The 21335-nt window shown below is 38.5% G+C and overlaps 1 protein-coding gene across 2 annotated transcripts in view; it reads left to right on the top strand.

Moving 5' to 3' along the window:
* The first annotated feature begins 12504 nt into the window (after positions 1-12504).
* The window catches only part of LOC127422446 (calcium-activated chloride channel regulator 3A-1-like), a 32625-nt gene continuing 23794 nt past the window's right edge, over positions 12505-21335 (top strand). The window contains exons 1-9 of one of the 2 annotated variants that reach the window (XM_051665968.1): positions 12505-12689; positions 12867-13004; positions 13101-13251; positions 13434-13539; positions 13727-13835; positions 14043-14273; positions 14406-14630; positions 14737-14917; positions 15035-15141. In XM_051665968.1, the coding sequence (XP_051521928.1) occupies positions 12540-12689; positions 12867-13004; positions 13101-13251; positions 13434-13539; positions 13727-13835; positions 14043-14273; positions 14406-14630; positions 14737-14917; positions 15035-15141 (1398 nt within the window). In that variant the 5' untranslated portion in view covers positions 12505-12539. Of the gene's footprint in view, positions 12690-12866; positions 13005-13100; positions 13252-13433; positions 13540-13672; positions 13836-14042; positions 14274-14405; positions 14631-14736; positions 14918-15034; positions 15142-21335 lie in introns of both variants that reach the window. The other variant, XM_051665967.1, reaches the window with a different exon arrangement.

Here is a 21335-nt window from a genome sequence, read left to right on the forward strand (position 1 = left end):
AAAGGCGCCACAAAATTTCACACAGTCTATTATTCTAGACAGGCTGTGTCGATTTTTTGTCACCTCTTCATCGTGCCTTCTAATGCCAATCCTGTAGCCTTCATCTAGCTGTTCAGCAATGCTAAGCTTCCCAAAAAACTGTAGCCTCATAGCATTGTCTTGATGGCTGCGGCTACTTTAATGACGTTTGCATTTTTCAGAAAGATGTTTTAAGTCTTGTACCCCCGTCGATGTCCACAACGCTTCGGTGCCAGGACTTTGAAATAGCATACAGGGAAAACAATAAAAGGCATTACTTATACCACATCCAGCTAGCCAACTCCGTTTGCCATAACACGAGCTGGAGAAAGCGTGGGTGCAAGCTCGTCCTCAATCATTTGACGACTGCTGAATTTGTAAATCGGGCCGATCTGGTCCAAGCTCCTTTATCCTTTTTTCCTTCTTCAGGTGAACACCTTGTGAAAGTTATTTTAAAAGTTATAGTTGTTTTTTTTTTTTTTTTTTTTTAAAGATACAGCTGAACTTTTTTTTTCATTTGGAAGAAATGTTGTGCCAACATGAAACTTGGCAGTTCAACTTCAACTGTGTTAACAATCAGTCAACTAACAATCTTAACCTACAATCAGTCAACTAACAATCTCAACTAACTATCTAACAATTAGTCAACTAACAATCAAACAATTAGTCAACTAACAATCTAACAATCAGTCAACTAACAATCTAACAATCAGTCAACTAACAATTTAACAATAAGTCAACTAATGAGCTGCTGAGTGGAAAGTGAATCGTCCAATCACATGAGGCCAAAAAAATTAAAACAATACTGATACACTACCAACAAATGTGGGAGTGTCCAGGGCGCAGTGAGCTGTGCCCCTTGGGAAAATCTGAAGCAACCAATTAGAGAGCAGCCTCGGGTCACCTGCTTACCAAAAGTTTAAGGACCTAGGGTTAGGGTTAGGTTACATACACACTCATTTGGCCAGCGCCCTTCAAACCGGAAGTATAGCCTATGTATTCACACAGAAATGAACCAAATACATTTTTTTATAAATCTTTTTTTTAAAATAAATGCTAACACAAGACTATCAGGTGCATAGTACAACTAAATTTTATTTCATAATTATTTTGCAATATATAATTAACTTATGTTTAACATGTTTAAAGGAATAGTTCACCCAAAAATGAAAATTTGCTGATAATTTACTCAGGAAATTGTTTTGGACTGTTTTGGTTTGTGAATGGCGCTTGGTCTGTGGTCTGTGCAAGTTTCTCTTGTAAACAATGACGTGTTTCCTGCCTCCTCCTCCACATGACGCGTGACCTTACCAATGAGCTTACGTCATCCCTCTCATTAGCGCACGTCACAGAGATGTACGGAAGCGAACATTTGTAGTTAAAAAGTATATAAGTATTGTTTTGTTTCTAAAAATAATAAATTGTTTGGGTTCAGAAGAAATTTATTTGTCGACTGGAGTCGTGTGGATTATTTTGATACACCCTAAATATGCATTTTGGACCATCAAAAATGGAGTACATTCACTTGCATTGTTTAAAGGAGGAGGCCTGAAATGAAATCCTAAAAATCTCAAATTCTGTTTTAATGAAGAAAGAAAGTCCGATACATCTTGGATGGCCTGAGGGTGAGTAAATTATCTGCAAATTTTCATTTTTGGGTGAACTATTCCTTTAAGTAGCCTTCTTCTCTGGATAACTTTAATGGGGCAGCACCCCCTATTGACTAGCCGCCACTGTCTCTGACATTATTTACACTGCTGTTGTTCATCCAACTTAAAATTGTATATCTTACCAAATCTGTATCCAAGCCTAGCATTGTTTATTCATGTTCACAGAAACTTAGATGAGCTACTGCTGTTTCTGATGTTTATTATCATTTCTTTCCTTCATAGTCATCGATGTAACTGCATACATACTGTAACTTGTTGAAATGTTAAGAGAAATTTGTTGTGCTATGCATATGACTGGATTGCATTGAGAGCTGTTCCTGAATGTTTCATGTACAGTATGTGTGTGTAAAGGGGGAGACTGTGTTCAGAAGGGATTCACAGCTGTTTCAAGACTCAAGTGTGTTTCACCTAACAATTACAGAGTGTGCTGCGTGGTTGTGGCCAACAACAGCCTTAAAAGAACACTGTTTATGAGATCGGCCTCCTGTGACTTCATTGCGATGCTACAATATTTTTTAAATCCCTTTTCTTTAAAAACCCAAAAATGCCATTTTCAGCTGTCTCTAGAACGGCACCTAGCGAAACCAGAAGTGGCTATGCGCGCACTCTCTAAACCAGAAATCAAACATGGCATCTTGTGCAACTGTCCCATGGGAATTCTGCTCCGGGTTTTGGCTGAATCACGTTTTAGACAGTTTATTACTGCCACCTGCTATGTAGGATTAAGTCACTTGAAGCTAGGGGTCACAAGAAGACCAACCCACTGCATCATTGAACCAATCCATATATAAGAAAGGACCAATGCTGTGTTAGCATCATGACATCAATGGACCAATATGCCCTTTCCCACCTACAGTCCCAGTACTTTTCCCTTAATAACTTACTAGGTGAGGAACAGAACATCCGAGGAGACTTTTCCTCTTTTACATTCGCACTCACAATAGTAACCCCTGTTGTAACGTCATCTATTGCACGTGCAATCCAATATCAACAACAACAAAATCAACAACACCGACAGAGGACGCCGGGATCAGAGTTACACTTTTGTTAAAGCTGTTTTACACAAACTTTAGCTACATCCGAAAAGGAAAGCAGCTGCCTAATCAGTTAAAAGTTTAAACAACAGTGTTTTTGGATGAATGGAACTCTAAAGGAAACTGGTCTCTGAATAGTTTAAAAAGCACCTTATTTCGGGGCCTGGGTAGCTCAGCGAGTATTGATGCTGACTACCACCCCTGGAGTCGCGAGTTCAAATCCAGGGTGTGCTGAGTGACTCCAGCCAGGTCTCCTAAGCAACCAAATTGGCCCAGTTGCTAGGGAGGGTAGAGTCACACGGGGTAACCTCCTCCTGGTCGCGATTAGTAATTTTCGCTCTCAATGGTGCACATATTAAGTTGCGTGTGGATCTCGGAGAGTAGCATGAGCCTCCACATGCTGGGAGTCTCCGTGGTGTCATGCACAATGAGCCACGTGAAAAGATGCGCGGATTGACTGTCTCAGAAGCGGAGGCAACTGTGACTTCTCCTCCGCCACCCAGATTGTGGTGAGTAACCGCGCCACCACGAGGACCTACTAAATTGTGGGAATTGGGCCTCCAAATTGGGGAGAAAAGGGGATAAAAAAGCACCTTATTTCATCCTACCTCATTATACAGCCTCCGAAGGTAGCATTTTCCAGTTTTCAGATGCAGCCTGTGTCTTTAAGTTACAGTTTACACTGGGCACGTGAGCTGTGGGTGTGGTGCTCCATGCTGCAGCCGGAGTGAGAGGAGAGATGAGGTGGTCAGTCTACAGTACCATGCAACACAAAGTGAACTCAGTGGATCAACACAATCTTTTACCATAAAGGCTTTTATGGCTCAACATATTGTACTGAAAAACTCCCTCACTGACTTTAAAAAGATGTCTTGATGCAAGTTATCCACGCAGTAAGAGGCACGCAATTCTTCCCTCATGTAAACTAGATTTCACGACGGTTTAGTGTATAATAGAGCTCAGTTACCTATATCTCATTTAATATATGATTATTTATATCCATCATCCCCAGAAAATTTGTATCTAGTAATTAAGAAATCACATTATTATCTGTATAGTCACACAGTACAAACAGTACAGATGCAATGAAAACTCAAAACTTCTCCCATCCCGATGAAGTCACGCAGCAGCTCTGCTCATCCCTCACACGTGCGCACACACACACATGTGAAACGGTTGATCCTCTTTGGATACTTTGTTTGTTATGTTATTTCTGTTTAGGGAATTGTTAAATTAGTAGCAGGCTAGCAGCTAAAAGTTTGTTTACAAATAGCTGCTGTGGACTCCTTGCGTTTCTCATTGCTTTGTGCGTCATAGGTTTTTGACCAATCATAGTCTGCAGCACCTCCTACATCCCTTTATGCCTCAAAAGTACCTACCCAGGAGTAGGAGCTATAACCAGACAGAGTAATTCTATGTTCAGATTCCTTATCAGCCCTTAGTAGTTTGGATTAATTTCAGTCTATGAGAGAAGACTTAGTAATAGAAATATACATGCACTGAGCACTTTATTAGCACACTATGATCCTAATAAAGTGCCCAGTGTGGTCTTCTGCTGTTGTAGCCCATCTGCCTCAAGTTTCGATGTGTTGTGCATTCTTAGATGCTATTCTACTCACTACAATTATACAGAGGGGTTATCTGAGTTACCGTAGCCTTTCTGTCAGTTCGAACCAGTCTGGCCATTCTCTGTTGACCTCTCTCATCAACAAGGCATTTCCGTCCACAGAACTGCCGCTCACTGGATGTTTTTTTTTTTTTTTTTTTGTTTTTTGTTTTTTTTGGCACCATTCTGAGTAAATTCTAGAGACTATGCGTGAAAATCCCAGGAGATCAGCAGTTACAGAAATACTCAAACCAGCCCATCTGGCACCAACAATGATGAGGTCGAATGATGAGGTCGAAATCAATGAGGTCACATTTTTTCCCCATTCTGATGGTTGATGTGAACATTCACTGAAGCTCCTGACTCATATCTGCATGATTTTATGCTTTGCACTGTATGTTTGGGTGATTAGATAATTGCATGAATAAGTAGGTGTACAGTTGTTCCTAATAAAGTGCTCATTGAGTGTATATGTTACTGTTGTCATTAAATAAAATGGGAATCAGTGTTAATTTTTGTTGGATACCAGCACATACAGGGGTAAAAGGAAATGAGGAGGCATATAAGCTTGCCAAGAAGGCAGCTGGAAGATAAACAGGTTTCTTTGGGTAAGGGTGAAGTCAAATCCATTATTAAGAAAGAGTGGTTATTGAATATCAGAAAAGATGGAATACATGTCAGACTGGAAGACAGTATTTCAGGATTTAACCTTCTGTGTGTGGAGTGTCTGGTAACTTTATCTTTGCTATGTCCTTGTATAACGTACAAGTAAGGGCAGCTGGTGGAGTTTCTGGTGACCCCCTAGGGAGTCCCTAGTGGCCTGCGCAGACTGCGTTATATGCGTATTAGGCCTTCTGTTGGTGCTTCTACAGTTTTTTTTTTTTTTTTTTCTTGCAATGTTATAGAATCCCATTTTGCTCCAACAGAAAAACAAAAAAAAAAATCAAAAAGTTTTCTGGACTTTTCAAAAGAGTGGAAAATTTTTTTTGACATTGAGATAACAACAAAAGAAGAGATAAAGATGTCCATTGCAGCAGTGTTGACTAGTTTGCTTTGTTTATTATTAATACCAGGATAATATAGCACACAGTTAAGTTATATAGCCTAAATATTGGCTACATTAATTAATGTACATCAATACATTAAAATAACAGTTTGCTAATAAGGCGGAAATACATCATTAAACTTTGTGAAAAGGGTCCATTATTATGGAAGCCCAGTAGTGCCATTTACAAAAGAATGAAGGAATAAATTATCAGTCTATTAATTTGAAAATAAAAACTTGAATAAATAAACCAATTTATAAATGGACAAATAAATAGACACATTTAAATGTTTATTTCTTGATCCACGTTAACCACACAAGCACACTTTATTCTCTCATTTAATGCTTCCTTGAGCCACATGTGATTGAATTCTTATCGATTTTAAAAACAGATTTGACCATTTTTAAAGATGCTCTCTTTTGAGCTGTCATAGGAATGCAAAGCAACAAACCTTTAAAAAAAATTAATTAGCATTTACATTATTAATGTTTCATTAGTATTCCTGTTTAAGCAATATTAAACAATATTATTACAGGAAGTCCAGGATCCAGCTGCACAGCGAGCTGTTTAAGCCCAGAGCCCGGAGTTTCTCATCAAGCTTGGAGGGCACTAAGATGTTGAATGCTGAGCTGTAGTCTACAAACAGCATTCTCACATAAGTGTTCCTTTTTTCCAGGTGGGAGAGAGCAGTGTGTATTGTAGATGCAATGGCATCATCAGTGGAGCGGTTGTTGCGGTAAGCAAACTGCATTGGGTCCAGTGATGGAGGTAGCACAGAGCAGATGTAATCTCTGATTAGTCTCTCAAAGCATTTGCTGATGATGGGGGTCAGAGCAACAGGACGCCAGTCATTTAAGCAAGTGATTTTGGATTGCTTTGGTACAGGCACAATGGTGGATGTTTTAAAGCATGTGGGGACTACAGACAAAGAGAGGGAAAGGTTGAAAATGTCCGGAAAAAACCAGCCAGTTGGTTCACGCACGCTCTGATGACGCGGCCCGCTATGCCGTCTGCACCCACGGCTTTACGGATATTCACCCGTCGGAAGGATCGGGTTACATCCACTACAGAGGCGGAGTGTGAACTAACCTCTGTAGCTTCAGCCGCGAGAGCTCTCTCCATGAGGGTGGTGTTATTTCCCTCGAAACGTGCATAAAAAGTATTTAGCTCATCCAGGAGAGAGGCAGCAGTGTTCACGGCGGAGTTTTTATTCCCTTTAAAGTCCGTGATGATATTAATTCCCTGTCACATGCTTCTAGAGTTGGTGGTGTTAAACTGTCCTTCAATCTTGTTCCTGTACTGGCGTTTTGCTGCTCTGATAGTTTTTCAGAGGGTATAACAGGCTTGTTTATGCTCCTCCGCATTCCCGGAATTAAAATCAGAGGTCCGCGCATTAAGTGCCGCGCGAACATCACTATTAATCCAAGGTTTCTGGTTCGAGTAGATCCATATTGTTTTGGACGGAACAACATCCTCTACGCACTTTCTGATGAAACACGTGATGCTAGCAGCGTAAAGTTCGATGTCGTCATCAGAGCCGGACCGAAACATCTCCCAGTCCACGTGATCAAAACAGTCTTGTAGCGTAGAGTCTGATTGGTCCGACCAGCACTGGGTCGTTTTGAGGGTGGGTGCTTCCTGTTTGTGTTTCTGCCTGTAAGCGGGCAGAAGCAGAACGGAAGAGTGGTCCGATTTTCCAAATGGTGTGCGGGGGAGGGATTTGTAGCCATCCCGGAAGGGAGAGTAGCAATGGTCCAAAACCCGGTCCCCTCGTGTGTTAAAACTGATGTGTTGGTGGTATTTTGGTGCGATTGATTTGAGATTGGCTTTGTTAAAGTCCCCGGTCACAATAAATGCGGCCTCAGGGTGCGCGGTTTCCTGCTTGCTTATAATCCCATACAGTTCCTTGAGTGCCTGGTCTGTGTCAGCTTGTGGCGGGATGTACACAGCTGTGATAATGACCGCTGTGAATTTCCTCGGTAGCCAGAATGGTCGACACAGAAGCATGAGAAATTCCAGATCAGGAGAGCAGAAAGACTTGATAGAATGTACGTTCCTCTGATCACACCAGGATTTGTTGATCATAAAACATACACCACCACCTCTGCTTTTACCTGAGAGGTCTTTCGCTCTGTCTGCTCGGTGCACGGAGAACCCCGCGGGTTCGATGGCTGAGTCTGGAATCTCCGCAGACATCCAAGTTTCTGTAAGGTAGATAATGCAGCAGTCCCTCGTCTCTCGTTGGAAAATGATCCACGCTCTCAGCTCACAGAGCTTGTTGTACAGAGACTGCCAGTAGAATACTGGGTAGCGGGGGTCGATTTGCGCGGCGTCTTACTCTGATGAGAACGCCGGCTCTGTTTCCCCTTTTCCTTCAGCGATTCCGCGGCTGGACTGCCCAGACAAAGGGCTCCGCTGGCGTGTTTGTAAACAGTGGGTCAGCACTGAGGAATCTGAAGTCCGGTTTACGATGTGTAATTGCAGAACCAATGTCCAAAATTGTTTGTCTGTCGTAGACAATAAGGCAGACAACATCCAAGACAAAAAACATAAGAATTGTAAACAAAACAAACAAAAAACTACAATGTTGTGTCGGAGCTCGCAACGCAGCAGCCATACTCGGCACCATCTTTAGTCAAATAGCCAAATACCTATTAAAATGCAATGTAAACAGTGCTTTTAAAGAGCATTAAAAAGTGCATTTAAAAGACTCATTAATGTACTCATTTATTGCTACATTTAATGACTTTTTAAACATGAAATAAATATGATTTATTAATGCACAATTTTATTGTTAAATATAATTAAACTTTTAAACATGAATTAAATAAACACATTTAAATGTGTCTTTTTATTTGTCCATTTATAAATGGACTTATTTATTTATTTCAAATTAATAGATTGATAATTTATTCATTCATTCTTTTTTTTTTAACTGGCACTCCTGGACTTCAGCTTGTATGGATTGACAAATGGTAAAAGAAAAGGAAAAGTCAAACAATAAAGAAAAGCAATTGGCAAATGGTTGAAGAAAAGTAACTGGCATATGGATGAAGAAAAGCAATTGCCAAATGCTTTTTAAAACGCAATTTAAAAGGTGCATTTAAAAATCCCTTATTAATGTGCTGTTTTACTGCTAAATATAAGTACATTTTAAAACTTTAAATAAATACATTTAAATGTGTCTATTTTTTTGTCCATTTATAAATTGGTTTATTTATTCACATTTAAATGTGTCTGTTTATTTGTCCATTTATAAATTGGTTTTATTTATTCACCTTTTTATTTTCAAATTAATAGATTGATAATTTATTCCTTCATTCTTTTGTAAATGGCACTCCTGGGCTTCCACACATTATGGGATTAACACTATTAAGGAGAAAGGGTGATTTTTGCACAGACATAACATTTCTGCATGGCCTATACATAAAATAAAGAATAATCATTGACAACATGACACACCTAGAACATCAAAGGTTGGGTGCATATGTCCTAAACACACACACACACAAAATATTAACTTAATGGCATTATAAATTATATAATCTGTGTTAGATCTTGGCGTTGCATATCAGGATAGTATGGTCAAATTAGTCATTCTGTTATTGTACTTACTGTTAAAAAACTTTGGTTTTGGTTTAGCTGTAAATGATAACATTATAGGCCAACTACTTCATTATTTTTTAAGGTGATGATTGAGCAATAATTGCCTTGTGTAGGCATGTACAAGGAAGCTATAAAGGATAAATAAAATTCAAGTACTGGGAAATTATAACAAGATCTGACTGAACTGAAATTAACTGTTAACAGGCCGCTGCTGATGTCTTTATAAGTTCTTATTGTTATTATCAATTTTCTGTAAATTATTGTGGCAGTATTATGCTACTCACCTAATGAAAGAATAAAGAAGACAATGTTATAACATGGGTTTGATAATACTTGTTCATTCCTTTGTACTGTGATTACAATGATATCATACCCTTTTATATCATTTTGTTCTAATATTGTCATTCTTTCTTTCTTTCTTTCTTTCTTTGCTAGTTTCAGATATGGCTATTGTTTCTTTAGAATTCTAATACTTGTCCTTTAGCAGTTGTTTGCACATTCTACTTCTGTCTTTTTGCTGGTTAGTTCCAGTTTGCTTCTTTCAAGACACTATTCACCAAACGTTCACACATGGAATAGTCTAAATAATAATTTAAAGTTTCCTCATTTCAGACTACACTTTTTTTTTTTTTAGATTGGTCAAGTTAAATCATGTGTTAGAGCAAAAAGACCAGGCTTTTACCAGGTAATAAACTTTTTTTAATTGTAAAGTGGGAAATCCTTACCAACATGATGCTGAGTACTAATGTTGAGTATTGTGCTTTTCATTTCTTTTTTTTTTTTTCAAAGTATTAAGTCTAGTCCAAAAACTGATGTAATATGTTACATTTTAAATTCTTGTAATCAGATCACAGTTAATGACTCTTAATTAAAATAATTACTTTTAAGTACATTACTTAGGTTACACATATTTCTAAAATAATATTATGTATGTATATATAATATAATACATTTAAAATATGAATTCATATGTTCATGTGAACGTCTGTTCTGGGACAGCTGAAGGGTGTGCGATAATGAACAATGTGGAAACATAGACACTATTTGGAATTTGTTGAGCAGAAAGAACATTTTCAATGAAAAGTTTTAGAGAGTAACTTAAAAGTACAGTCATTTGTAATGTGATTACTTTTTAGATGAAGTAATCAGTAACCATTTTACTAAGTTACAATTTTACGTATTAGTATTAATCATTTATAGAGGATTACTTATTTTGAGTAATTTTATTACATTAACAGAAAAGTTCGCAAAAATTACAATTGTCTCATTATTTGCTCAACCTCATGGCATCCCAGATGTGAATGACTTTCTTTCATCTGATGAACACAAATGAAGATTTTTAGAAAAATATTTCAGCTCTGTAGGTCCATACAGTGTAAGTGAATGGTGGCCAGAACTTTGAACATCTAAAAAGAACATAAAGGCAGCATAAATTAATCCATACGACTTTAGTCATTTAATCCATGTCTTCAGAATTTATATGATAGGTGTGAGTGAGAAACAGATCAATATTTAAGTTCTTTTTTATTATCAGTCTCCACTTTCACATTCTTCTTTTCTTTTTGGCGATTCACATTCTTTGTGCATATTGCCCCCTACTGAGCAGGAAGGAGAATTTATTGTAAAAAAAGGATTTAAATATTGATCCCCACACCTATCATATCTCTTCTGAAGACATGGTTTAAACGACTAGAGTCGTATGGATTACCTTTATGCTGCCTGTTTGGAGCTTCAAATTGTTGGTACCCATTCACTTACATCATATGGACCTGCAGAGCAGAAATATTCTTTTAAAAATCTTTGTTTGTGTTCTGCAAAAGAAAGTAAGTCATCCGGGACATCTGGGATGGCATGAGAGTGAGTAAATGATGAGAGAATTTAAATTTTTGGGTGAACTATCCCTTTAATAAGTTTTTTTACAGCATTGATTAATCTTGGTTATTGTTAATTTCTAAATACTCTATTGTTCATTGTTAATTCATTTTAGTTCATAGTGCATTAACTAATGTTAACATATACAACTTTTAATGTTTTAAGTGCATTAATACATGTTGAAATTAACATTAACCAACATTAACAAGTGCTATAAAAGTATTGTTCATTGTTTGTTCATGTTAACAAATGTAGTTAACTAATGTTAACAAATCAACCTTGTTGTAAAGTGTTGCTGTTATTTTTATACTCAGTTTGCTGCTTACCTAAGATTACAGTTCCTATTAAATTTATTTAGGGTTGAAGTCAGAAGTTACATACCACTCCACAGATTAGCAAACTATAGTTTTGGCAAGTCGTTTAGGACATCTAGTTTGTGCATGACACGGGTAATTTTTCCAACAGTTGTTTACAGACAGATTGTTTCACTTTTAATTGACTACATCACAATTCTAGTGGGTCAGAAATATACATACACTAAGTTAACTGTGCCTTTAAGCAGCTTGGACAATTCCAGAAAATGATGTCAAGCCTTTAGGCAATTAGCCAGTTAGCTTCTGATAGGAGGTATACTGAATTGGAGGTGTACCTGTGGATGTATTTTAAGGCCTACCTTCAAACTCAGTGCCTCTTTGCTTGACATCATGGGGAAATCAAAAGAAATTGGCCAAGACCTCAGAAATAAAAATTGTGGACCTCCACAAGTCTGGTTCATCCTTGGGAGCAATTTCCAAATGCCTGAAGGTACGGTTATGTTTGGAGGAAAAAGGTGAAGAACACCATCCCAACCGTGAGGCATGGGGGTGGCTGCATCATGTTGTTGGGGTGCTTTGCTACAGGAGGGACTGGTGCACTACACAAAATAGATGGCATCATGAGGAAGGAAAATTATGTAGATATATTGAAGCAACATCTCAAGACATCAGCCAGGAAGTTAAAGCTCGGTCGCAAATGAGTCTTCCAAGTTGACAATGACCCCAAGCATACCTCCAAAGTTGTGGAAAAATGGCTTAAGGACAACAAAGTCAAGGGATTGGAGTGACCATCACAAAGCCCTGACCTCAATTCGATAGAAAATTTGTGGGCAGAACTGAAAAAGCATGTGCGATCAAGGAGGCCTACAAACCTGACTCAGTTACACCAGTTCTGTCTGCAGGAATGGGCCAAAATTCCAGCAACTTATTGTGAGAAGCTTGAGGAAGGCTAATCAAAACATTTGACCCAAGTTAAACAATTTAAAGGCAATGCAACCAAATGCTAACAAAGTGTATGTAAACTTCTTACCCACTGGGAATGTGATGAAAGAAATAAAAGCTGAAATAAATAATTCTCTTTTATTATTCTGACATTTCACATTCTAAAAATAAAGTAGCGATCCTAACTGACCTAAGACAGGGAATGTTTTCTACGATTAAATGTCAGGACTTGTGAAAAACTGAGTTTAAATGTATTTTGCTAAGGTGTATGTAAAATTCTGACTTCAACTGTAAATGGTTCCAGATTTGTATCGACAGTTTATGACAGTAAATTACACACCCTGTTATCTGGCAGCAGGTCCTACAAGTTAATTTGTGACTGGCATTTATTAAAACTGCATTGTGGAGTTGCTGTTCATAACTCTACAGCTATGGACTCAAGAGCTGTGTTTCTCTTTGTATGGATGTTGCTGTCGTCCACCTCCACTGGAATCAAACTAGATGGAAATGGATATGTTGATATTGTCATTGCAATCAGTTCAACTGTACCAGAGGACATGACACTCATTGACAAAATAAAGGTAAATAGTTGCTTGTCTACGTAAACTTTAGAGCCAATAGTAAAAGGCTAGTTGTGTTTTTCTTAACTTATTTTTCTTGACAGTGTTTGCCACTGAGCAAATTAGAACCTGCTTGTTTAATGTCTGGCTGTATAGCATATTCACATTTTAATTTAATATTGACTTTCATTCTGACAGGACATGGTTACTGAAGGTTCTGAATATCTTTTTCAAGCACTGGATCAAAAAGTCTATTTCAAAGAAGTCGCTATATTAGTTCCACCCCAATGGTCTAGTAAGACTTTTGATAAAGCAAGAACAGAATCTTATGAAAAGGTACCATATATTTTTATGACCTCCTTGTACAAAATAAATGTTTAATAACTTTATTCACATTGGATGTTGCTGGCACAATTTCTACATCAAACGCAGGCCAAAATAAGAATTGATAAACAGAATTCTGCATATGGTGATGATCCCTACACTAATCAGTATGGAGAATGTGGATCTGAGAGTCAGTACATTCATTTCACTCCAAACTTCCTCCTAGATGACAAACTCATTCAGCCTTATGGGTCAAGAGGTGAATGTTATTAGTCTTTCTTCTGTATAACCATTTTGCATCTGATGTTGAGCATTTAAGTATAAGTATGATAGCTTTAAAATCATTGTGTCATCTTTCCCCAGCACTGATTGCATTAACATGCATTATAATTCAAAATACATTATTAATATATAATGTAATGCTTGTTTGTTTGTATGCAGGAAGGGTTTTCGTGCATGAATGGGCTCATCTGAGATGGGGAGTGTTTGATGAATACAGTGTAGAAAATCCGTTTTATCTTTCTTATAGCCACTATGAAGCTACAAGGTAATACATTGACTCATTTCAGTCTCAGTCCACAATTCAGGTTTTATGTTTTTTAAACAAAAAATAAACCATATTGTGAAATTATTCTCTGACTGAAATGATTGCAAACATAAATGTTCTGCTTTATCTTTAGGTGTAGCAAAAGCATAACAGGTGTGTTTTATGACATTACTACTGGATCAAATAGGTGCAGCATTGATCCACAAACTTCACTCCCTACGAAGGGGTGCCAGTTTTTGCCGAACAAAGATCAGAACACAAACAGCTCAATAATGTACATGCAAAGCCTAGATTCTGTAAGTATAGATTGTATGTAATTTAACATATGTCATGTTTTTAGTGTTAAATGTACCTCTAAATGTTTGTACTGAATACCATCTGGTTGATACTATGAAATCTGTTAACAAGCCACAACCAACCATGAGTTTGCAGCAGACACAAGTCCTAGTCAAGGTGTTTGACAACATTTGAAACTGATATTAAACAGAAATATTTGGTTTCAGGTGAATGCATTTTGTAGAGAACAGGAGCACAATAGTGTTGCCCCAAACATGCAAAATAAAAAATGTAGCAACAAAGCGACATGGACAGTAATATTTGAGGATTCTGTGGACAGCGGCGCCCTTCGTTCTCTAAAACCCCTGCAATACCCTCCACCAGCACCATCTTTCAAAGTTGTGCAGAGGATGAGTCGGGTTGTTTGTCTTGTGCTTGATGTCTCAGGAAGCATGCAAGTATGCAAAAACATACATTAACTTCACTTGAAAACAGATCAATTAGATCAAATATATTTAAGATAGATACATAAATTTTGATAAGGAAACCTTTTATCCATTTTTATTTTTTATATTTCATACACTTTCCAGGGCTCTAGAATTCTTCGACAGCAGCAAGCTGCCACACATTTCCTCCGGCACATCATTGAGGATCAAGCCAGTGTGGGAATTGTGACCTTTAGTGATAATGCTTATACTCTTAGCAGCTTGACTCTTATTGACAGTGAGACCACAAGAGAGATTCTCATCAAAAAGTTGCCAAGTACAGCAAATGGTGGCACATACATCTGTAAAGGCCTCAATGAAGGCTTTAAGGTGGCATATTAATTATTAATTATGCACTTATCTTTTGTATTTTTATGATGTCCATACAGTATATGGTTTGTCCTGTGCCTTTGCTCTTTCTCTTCAAATCCATCAGGTACTTAAAGAGGACAATTTGGATGTTGTAGGAGATGAAATAATTTTTCTGACAGATGGTGAGGCATCAGACAACATTAATGATTGTGTTCCAACTGCAATACAAAGTGGTGCCATTATACATACAATAGCTTTGGGTCCCAGTGCAGATAATGCACTGAAGTTGATGGCAGACAGCACAGGTAGGTTAAATGGGTAAACAACTTACTGTATCTTCATATTCCTGAGTAAAATCTTTATTTTAGAGTCACTTATCCAATGCAAATGGGTAATCCTACTATGTTCCATGTTGGAATTAGGGGGGAAATTTATCATAGCCGGTGATGATCTTCTTTCTAATCAGCTAGTGGATGCATTTGCTTCACTAACCATAACAAGTGGAGATTACACAAAAGAACCAGTTCAGGTTTGGCAAGTGATTGGTCATAATATTTTATATTACACTGCCTGGCAAAAAAAAAAAAAAAAAAAAGAAACAAAGGTTACATACTCTAATATTTCGTTGGACAGCCTTTAGCTTTGATTACGGCACGTGTTCTTCGTGGCATTGTTTCAACAACCTTATGCAATGTCACAACATTTATTTCCATCCAGAGTTTTTCTTGTATTGATGACGGGAGAGTCGAACCACTCCGTAAAGTCTTCTCCAGCATATCTCAAAGACTTTCAATGAGGTTAAGGTCAGGACTCTGTGGTGGCCAATTCATGTGTGAAAATGAATCCTCCCTGAACCACTCTTCACAATTTGAGCCCGATGAATCTTTGCATTGTCGTCCTGGAATATGCCCGTGCCATCAGGGAAGAAAAAATCCATTGATGGGATAACCTGGTCATTCAGTACATTCAAGTAGTCAGCTGACTTCATTTTATTGCCGCATAATGTTGCTGAGCTTTGACCTGACCAACTGAAGCAATCCCAGATCATAAAACTGCCTCCAGAGGCTTGTACAGTGGGCACTATTCATAACGGGTGCATCACTTCATGCGCTTCCCTTCTTACCCTGACATGCCCATCGCTTTGGAATAGGGTAAATCTGGACTCATCAGACCACATGACCTTTTTCCATTGCTCCACAGTCCAATCGTTATGCTCCCTAGCAAAATAAAGCCGTTTCATTGTTTTTTCCGATTAGCATCACTAACAAGCAGAGCATGTGAGCGAAGCGGTGTGACACTCCGTTCAATAACCCGCTCCATGCCTGTGTGCTCCACTCAACCGTTCACGGCCCAAGCAGACGCTCCGCTCAAGTACCAGTCACTCTCATCGGTAAAAAAGCATTTGCTCAAATCCCGCTCTGACATTAAATTTCTCTTTAGTATACTTGGTTCCAAGCACGTACACAGGGGGTAGCTACAGTGGCCCGAGCAACTGCCTCTTTGCCCACATGGGCTGAGGTGCCCCTCTGGGTGAAATATAGACAATAGGCCAACATTTATTAAATCATCAAATTTAATAAAGTAGTAGTAACGTACACATCTGACATTATGTGATTGTATTGTTGTGTTTTAGTATAAAAATTCTCGCTGTTTATTTTGGACTGGTTTACAATGACTGTTAGATAATCGCATCAACCAGACCTTCCTTATCATTTGTAATCAGTCAAATATTTCTCTGTTAGCACGTCATTGAACATCTTCAAACAATGCCATAACATTTGATTTCAGTTGTAATTACCTTTATTTACTTTCAACAAGTCATCAAACATGCCTCTTCAAGTGATAAAGCAAATGTGCGTTGGCACAAAACTCGCGTATGTGCAAATTTGCGCTTTTCAGTTTAAACTGGACCCGAGTGACACAACCGAGCAAGAAAACCACAATCTTTTCAACTTTAAAGTTTGTTCGAGTCATTTATAGCAATAATGAAAACATGGACTGGTACCAGGAAAAATATTGCAGGTAAAAGTGAAATTCACAATTGATTTTCAGTTGTCTCCACGGAATGAATATACTGTAGATTTGATACATTAATAGGTTTCTGATTTAATGCTATCAGACTTTGGGTCTGTACATTAAAATGAGCAATTTCTCATCCTAATTTTGCATTCAGTTTTAAAGGGTGTATTAATTTATCCAGAAAAGAGCAGTGAATGATTTTCTCTTTTTCAGTGTTCTTGCTTTATTCATTTATTAATTTATTACATGTACGAATCATATGCAATCTAAAGGACTGTGGTTATTTATATAATAATTATTATATTAATAAATACCATGTGCCCCCTTTGTTTTTCCTTGATATTTTTAAAGCAGCATAAATGAATCTGGACTTTATATGCATCAAACGATCATGTCTTGTGCATGCGCTATTTATATGCACAGCAAGGTTTAACCAAGGATTTAACAAATACAATTTTTTGTCCTGCATAAAGTGAGATTTTGTCCAATATATATATTAGATGAAATCATGTTTAATGATCCCCAAACAAATACAAATTATTTAATTCACAAATTACACTGCCTTCATTTAAGAAAGATTTTTTTTTTCTAATGTACAATCATTTATAGCTTTTTTCTCTGCGCATGACTGCAGCAAGCGATGTCGGAAGATGTTATCCACAACCACTAATCTAGAGTCAGTTTTTTACGTTTCACTTATCATTAAGGTGTGGATTTGGCTTTGGGAAACTGACCAGCAGTTATGTGCCACTTTATCCCGAAGCAGAAATCGAAAGCAACAGGCGGTCGATTAAGTGAGATAATTCCACAATGAAATTCTCTATGCGAGAGTGGAAATCATAACTAATCAAATGCTCAGTTGTACAATGGAGGCATGAAAGCAGAATGCCTGTAAATTAGGACACATCTGCAAGATCATACATGTTTAATGGTTTTGATGCAGGGATTTTTTGTGTGTGATCAAGGAAAAATGCTTTGCCATTATACAGTATTATCAAGATTACATATTCAACTGAGGGTGCTCTAACATTCGCAACCCTGCAGAACCGGGCCTGCATCTAGCTGGCAGCTGCACTGACAAGATGGCAAAACAACAAGATACCATACTTATCTATTAATTTATTATTTATTATCTAGATCAGTGTTATTATCAGAATTAATTAATAATTATTTCTTATTAATTAATATTTAAATTAAATAATAGAATCTAACTCATTAAAGCCCCACACGGGGCACCAGTAAATGTAGTGTGCTACATTCAGGAGCAGGTTTGGTTATTAGCAATAATTATCAAAGATAATTATCAGTTATTAAAATCAATAGAACATTGATTTGAATCAGTGTTAGCTCTTTTAATCCTTCACATCAACAATCAAAGATAACCATCAAATTCAATAGAATATTAATTATTGTCAAAGATAATCATTAATTATTCAAATCAATGAAACAATGATTAAAATTAACACTAGCTTATTGATCCTTCAAATTCAACAATCATCAAAGATAATGATCAATTATCAGAATCAATAGAATACTAATAAGGATTAATATCGCCGGGGCACCACCCTCAATGTTAGATTGTTCTCTCAGGAAAATCGACATTCAAAAGGAAAACAATGAAGGCTTGAATCCGAGCACTGACGTCCCCTGCCAGCATTTGACACAGGTGTATGCAAAACAAACCAAAACACTTCTCTTTGAAATATAACAAAGTTTATTGATGCAATAATATAAATTAATAATCAATACAATACAGTCAATAAACTTCCGACATACAACTACAAACTAAACAGTGACATGATTAGATATGGTAACCAAAATAAGACTATAACACATGAGAGGAAGGTATGTGTGTGTGTGTGTGTTTGTGTGAATGAGTGTGTATGTGTGAGGAGTGACATGCACAAAATGGCGGACGTGACTCTTGTGGAGAGTACGTCACGTGAGATTTCCGGCCAGAGAATATGGCCACGAATGTGGGCGGAGAGAAGCAGGTTAATGGCGGCTGCCCATTTACCGCGTGTCTCCGCTTGTACGATAACTTAGGGACAAAGCTGAGCTTTATCACTAAGTTATCTACTAGCCAAAAGTGTGTGCGGGAATGTTTGTGAGGGGTCGCATGTGTGTGTGGTTAGTACGAGAGAGAGAGAATAAAGTGGCGGCACCAAAGCCGGTTTCACGAACATGGGAGAGAAAGCAGCTGTTAGTTTATCACTCAGAGACGCGGTGAACGGCTCGTAAACCATCCCGCGGTCTTTGGTTCTTTAATGGATAAACTCAGTGTGCCGGTCTCACCCATGATGGTGAAAATACACAACAGTCCAACGTGGTTGGACTACAACACAGCAAATATCTCATTCGTTATAAGGTATTACTGTAACATACTGTTAAGTATTATTAGCAGCAATGAGCGGACTCAGCAGTCTGTAAACTGTACAAGCAATAACCTTGATACACAAGAATAACACACTATAATATTCTATCTCTGCCCAGATGTAAACCTCTTACTCGAATCGCATGAGGACGCTGGTAGAATGTGTGTTCATCCGTTGTTTGACTCCGACTCGGTCCCTCGAGGCTCGGGTGATGACGGGAGGCCGTTTCCTTGCTCTGTCGGCGGTACGGCTGTTGATTCTCGGCGGGCTGGCGGAGAAATCAGCGAAGTCGACTTCGTTGAAGAGGGAAGAGAAATCTTCTTTCTTCACTTCTGCAGGCAAACGGATGAAGATGTGGATTGCTCGGCGGTCTCCTTCGGATCCGTTAGAGTGTTCGGTGGAACACAGAGTAATCTCAACTCGTCCAGTGAGATGGAGATTGTATGACACAGTTTCAAGTCGTACGTTACTTCCTTGTGCCACAAGGCTACACCTGATAGCAGCAATGAGCTGCATCTACACATGGCAAGCAAAGTTGCTGGAAGCAATGCCCAGAAGGATCTCAGAGGTATTTCTACTCCTGATGACGTCATGGTTGAGGGGCGTTCTGTCGTGTGCCTCGTCCAATAGGAGTTGAGAGTTCGATCATTTAGTGAGCAAGGCTTCATGGGATTTGTAGTCTGTTTTGCACTCCCTTTGTTTGATTTTGGCGCAGTTTTTATCAGTAAGATTTATGACTTTGTGTGTGGGCCTCAGTCAAGTTTTACGACTGTGTTAGGCCTGCCTTTGTCTTCTATCTGAATACATGAGGCACAACATTCCCCCCTTTGGTCTGAAGAGCTGAATGTTGTCCAGTATCTTTAGAGCAACTGAAGGGCTGAACAGTTCTTGTTGGTTCACAATAACCTGTGGGTTATGCCATCCATGTATTCCTGATAGGAAAGAAAACGGTTGCACTGTCCATACAGTTCATTAGAGTTCACAGAGGCTTTATCATCTGGACAGAGATTGAGGCACATCTGGGCATAGAACTTCTAGCTAAATCTAAAACTACATTCATCACACATAAACATTTCAAGTTACTGGAAGGCACAGCATTAACCATAACACAATCCTTTGTTGTTCTTTGGTCATAACACAAAATCAGAACGGAACCTGACAATGATTACTAGGACCAAAATGTTAGAGGAAAGGAAAGGAGGGTTAAAGGTTAAAAGGCTTATCCTTGGAAATGATTGGGGTTAACCTGTGGGATGGGCTCAGACTGGTGTGTAAAACGTGGCTGTTGGAGAAGGAGGGAGTCCAGTCTGGCCTGGCCTGTAGGTATTGAATGTACCTGTTCATGGCGTGTGCAATAATTGCTGTGATGATCCAACCATGAGCCAGAGGCCAACCAAACTGATAGGGCGTTCTTGGTAAGATGACGATCTGCTTATGTGACTAGGAAATATAGTGGTCAAGCCAGTCGGTTTGAGACTGAACTTCACTAATTTCGTCCCTTCAGCCTGAAGCTGCTGTTGAAGGGTGTCATCAATGGTGAGGTTGTGACCTCTAAATGCATCCCGGATCTCAATTTCTGCGTCATGCTTGTTGACATTGAGATGGAGGACAGTATCATCAATGTACACGATGGCTCCTTGGGAAACCATTAAGAACAGCATTTGGTTTGGTAGCCTTAGTTTAGTGGCTGTATTATGGCGGTCGTATGACATTGGGACTTCGGTGGCTGGTGTGTTAATGAGCCAGCGATTGCCTGCTCGCTCTACCCTTGTCTTTGTTCCTTCATCTTTGACAGACATGCTACCATGACACTTTTGTTCAGGGGATTCGGCTCTTAGGCCACAGAGGTAGTTAGTCACCTCTTTAACAAAGGGGTTGCTTGGGAAAACCCAATGAATATCCTTCATCTTGGTACACATGCTTAGGTTAGGGATAAGGTAGAGTGAGGGGTTCTCATCATGGTAGGCGAGTGTTGGTGGTGTTTTGAGGTGAATGTGTGTTACCTCTCTGAAAACCAACATTCAATACAGACTTTAGTCTGTATATATTCTGCCTTTCTATGATTGGTAGATTGAGGATAAATCCTATTTCGAGGTTCTGAGGATTTACATGGATTGGAATTGCACTGCCAAGACTATATGCCAGGTGTATCTGTGAAGGTTGCACAACGGAGGTAGTAGCAGATCTAAGAATTTGTTCAACAAGGTCTAGGGAGACCAGGTAAGCTGGAATTCTTCCACCACTCAGACTGTTGACTGAGGAGCTAATTTCCTTGATGAGGTCCTGCATTAGATCTCTAACGATACACACATAAGTTTTGACTTCTGAC

Source organism: Myxocyprinus asiaticus, chromosome 31, assembly GCF_019703515.2.
Source record: "Myxocyprinus asiaticus isolate MX2 ecotype Aquarium Trade chromosome 31, UBuf_Myxa_2, whole genome shotgun sequence".
In the NCBI taxonomy this organism is placed as follows: domain Eukaryota; kingdom Metazoa; phylum Chordata; class Actinopteri; order Cypriniformes; family Catostomidae; genus Myxocyprinus; species Myxocyprinus asiaticus.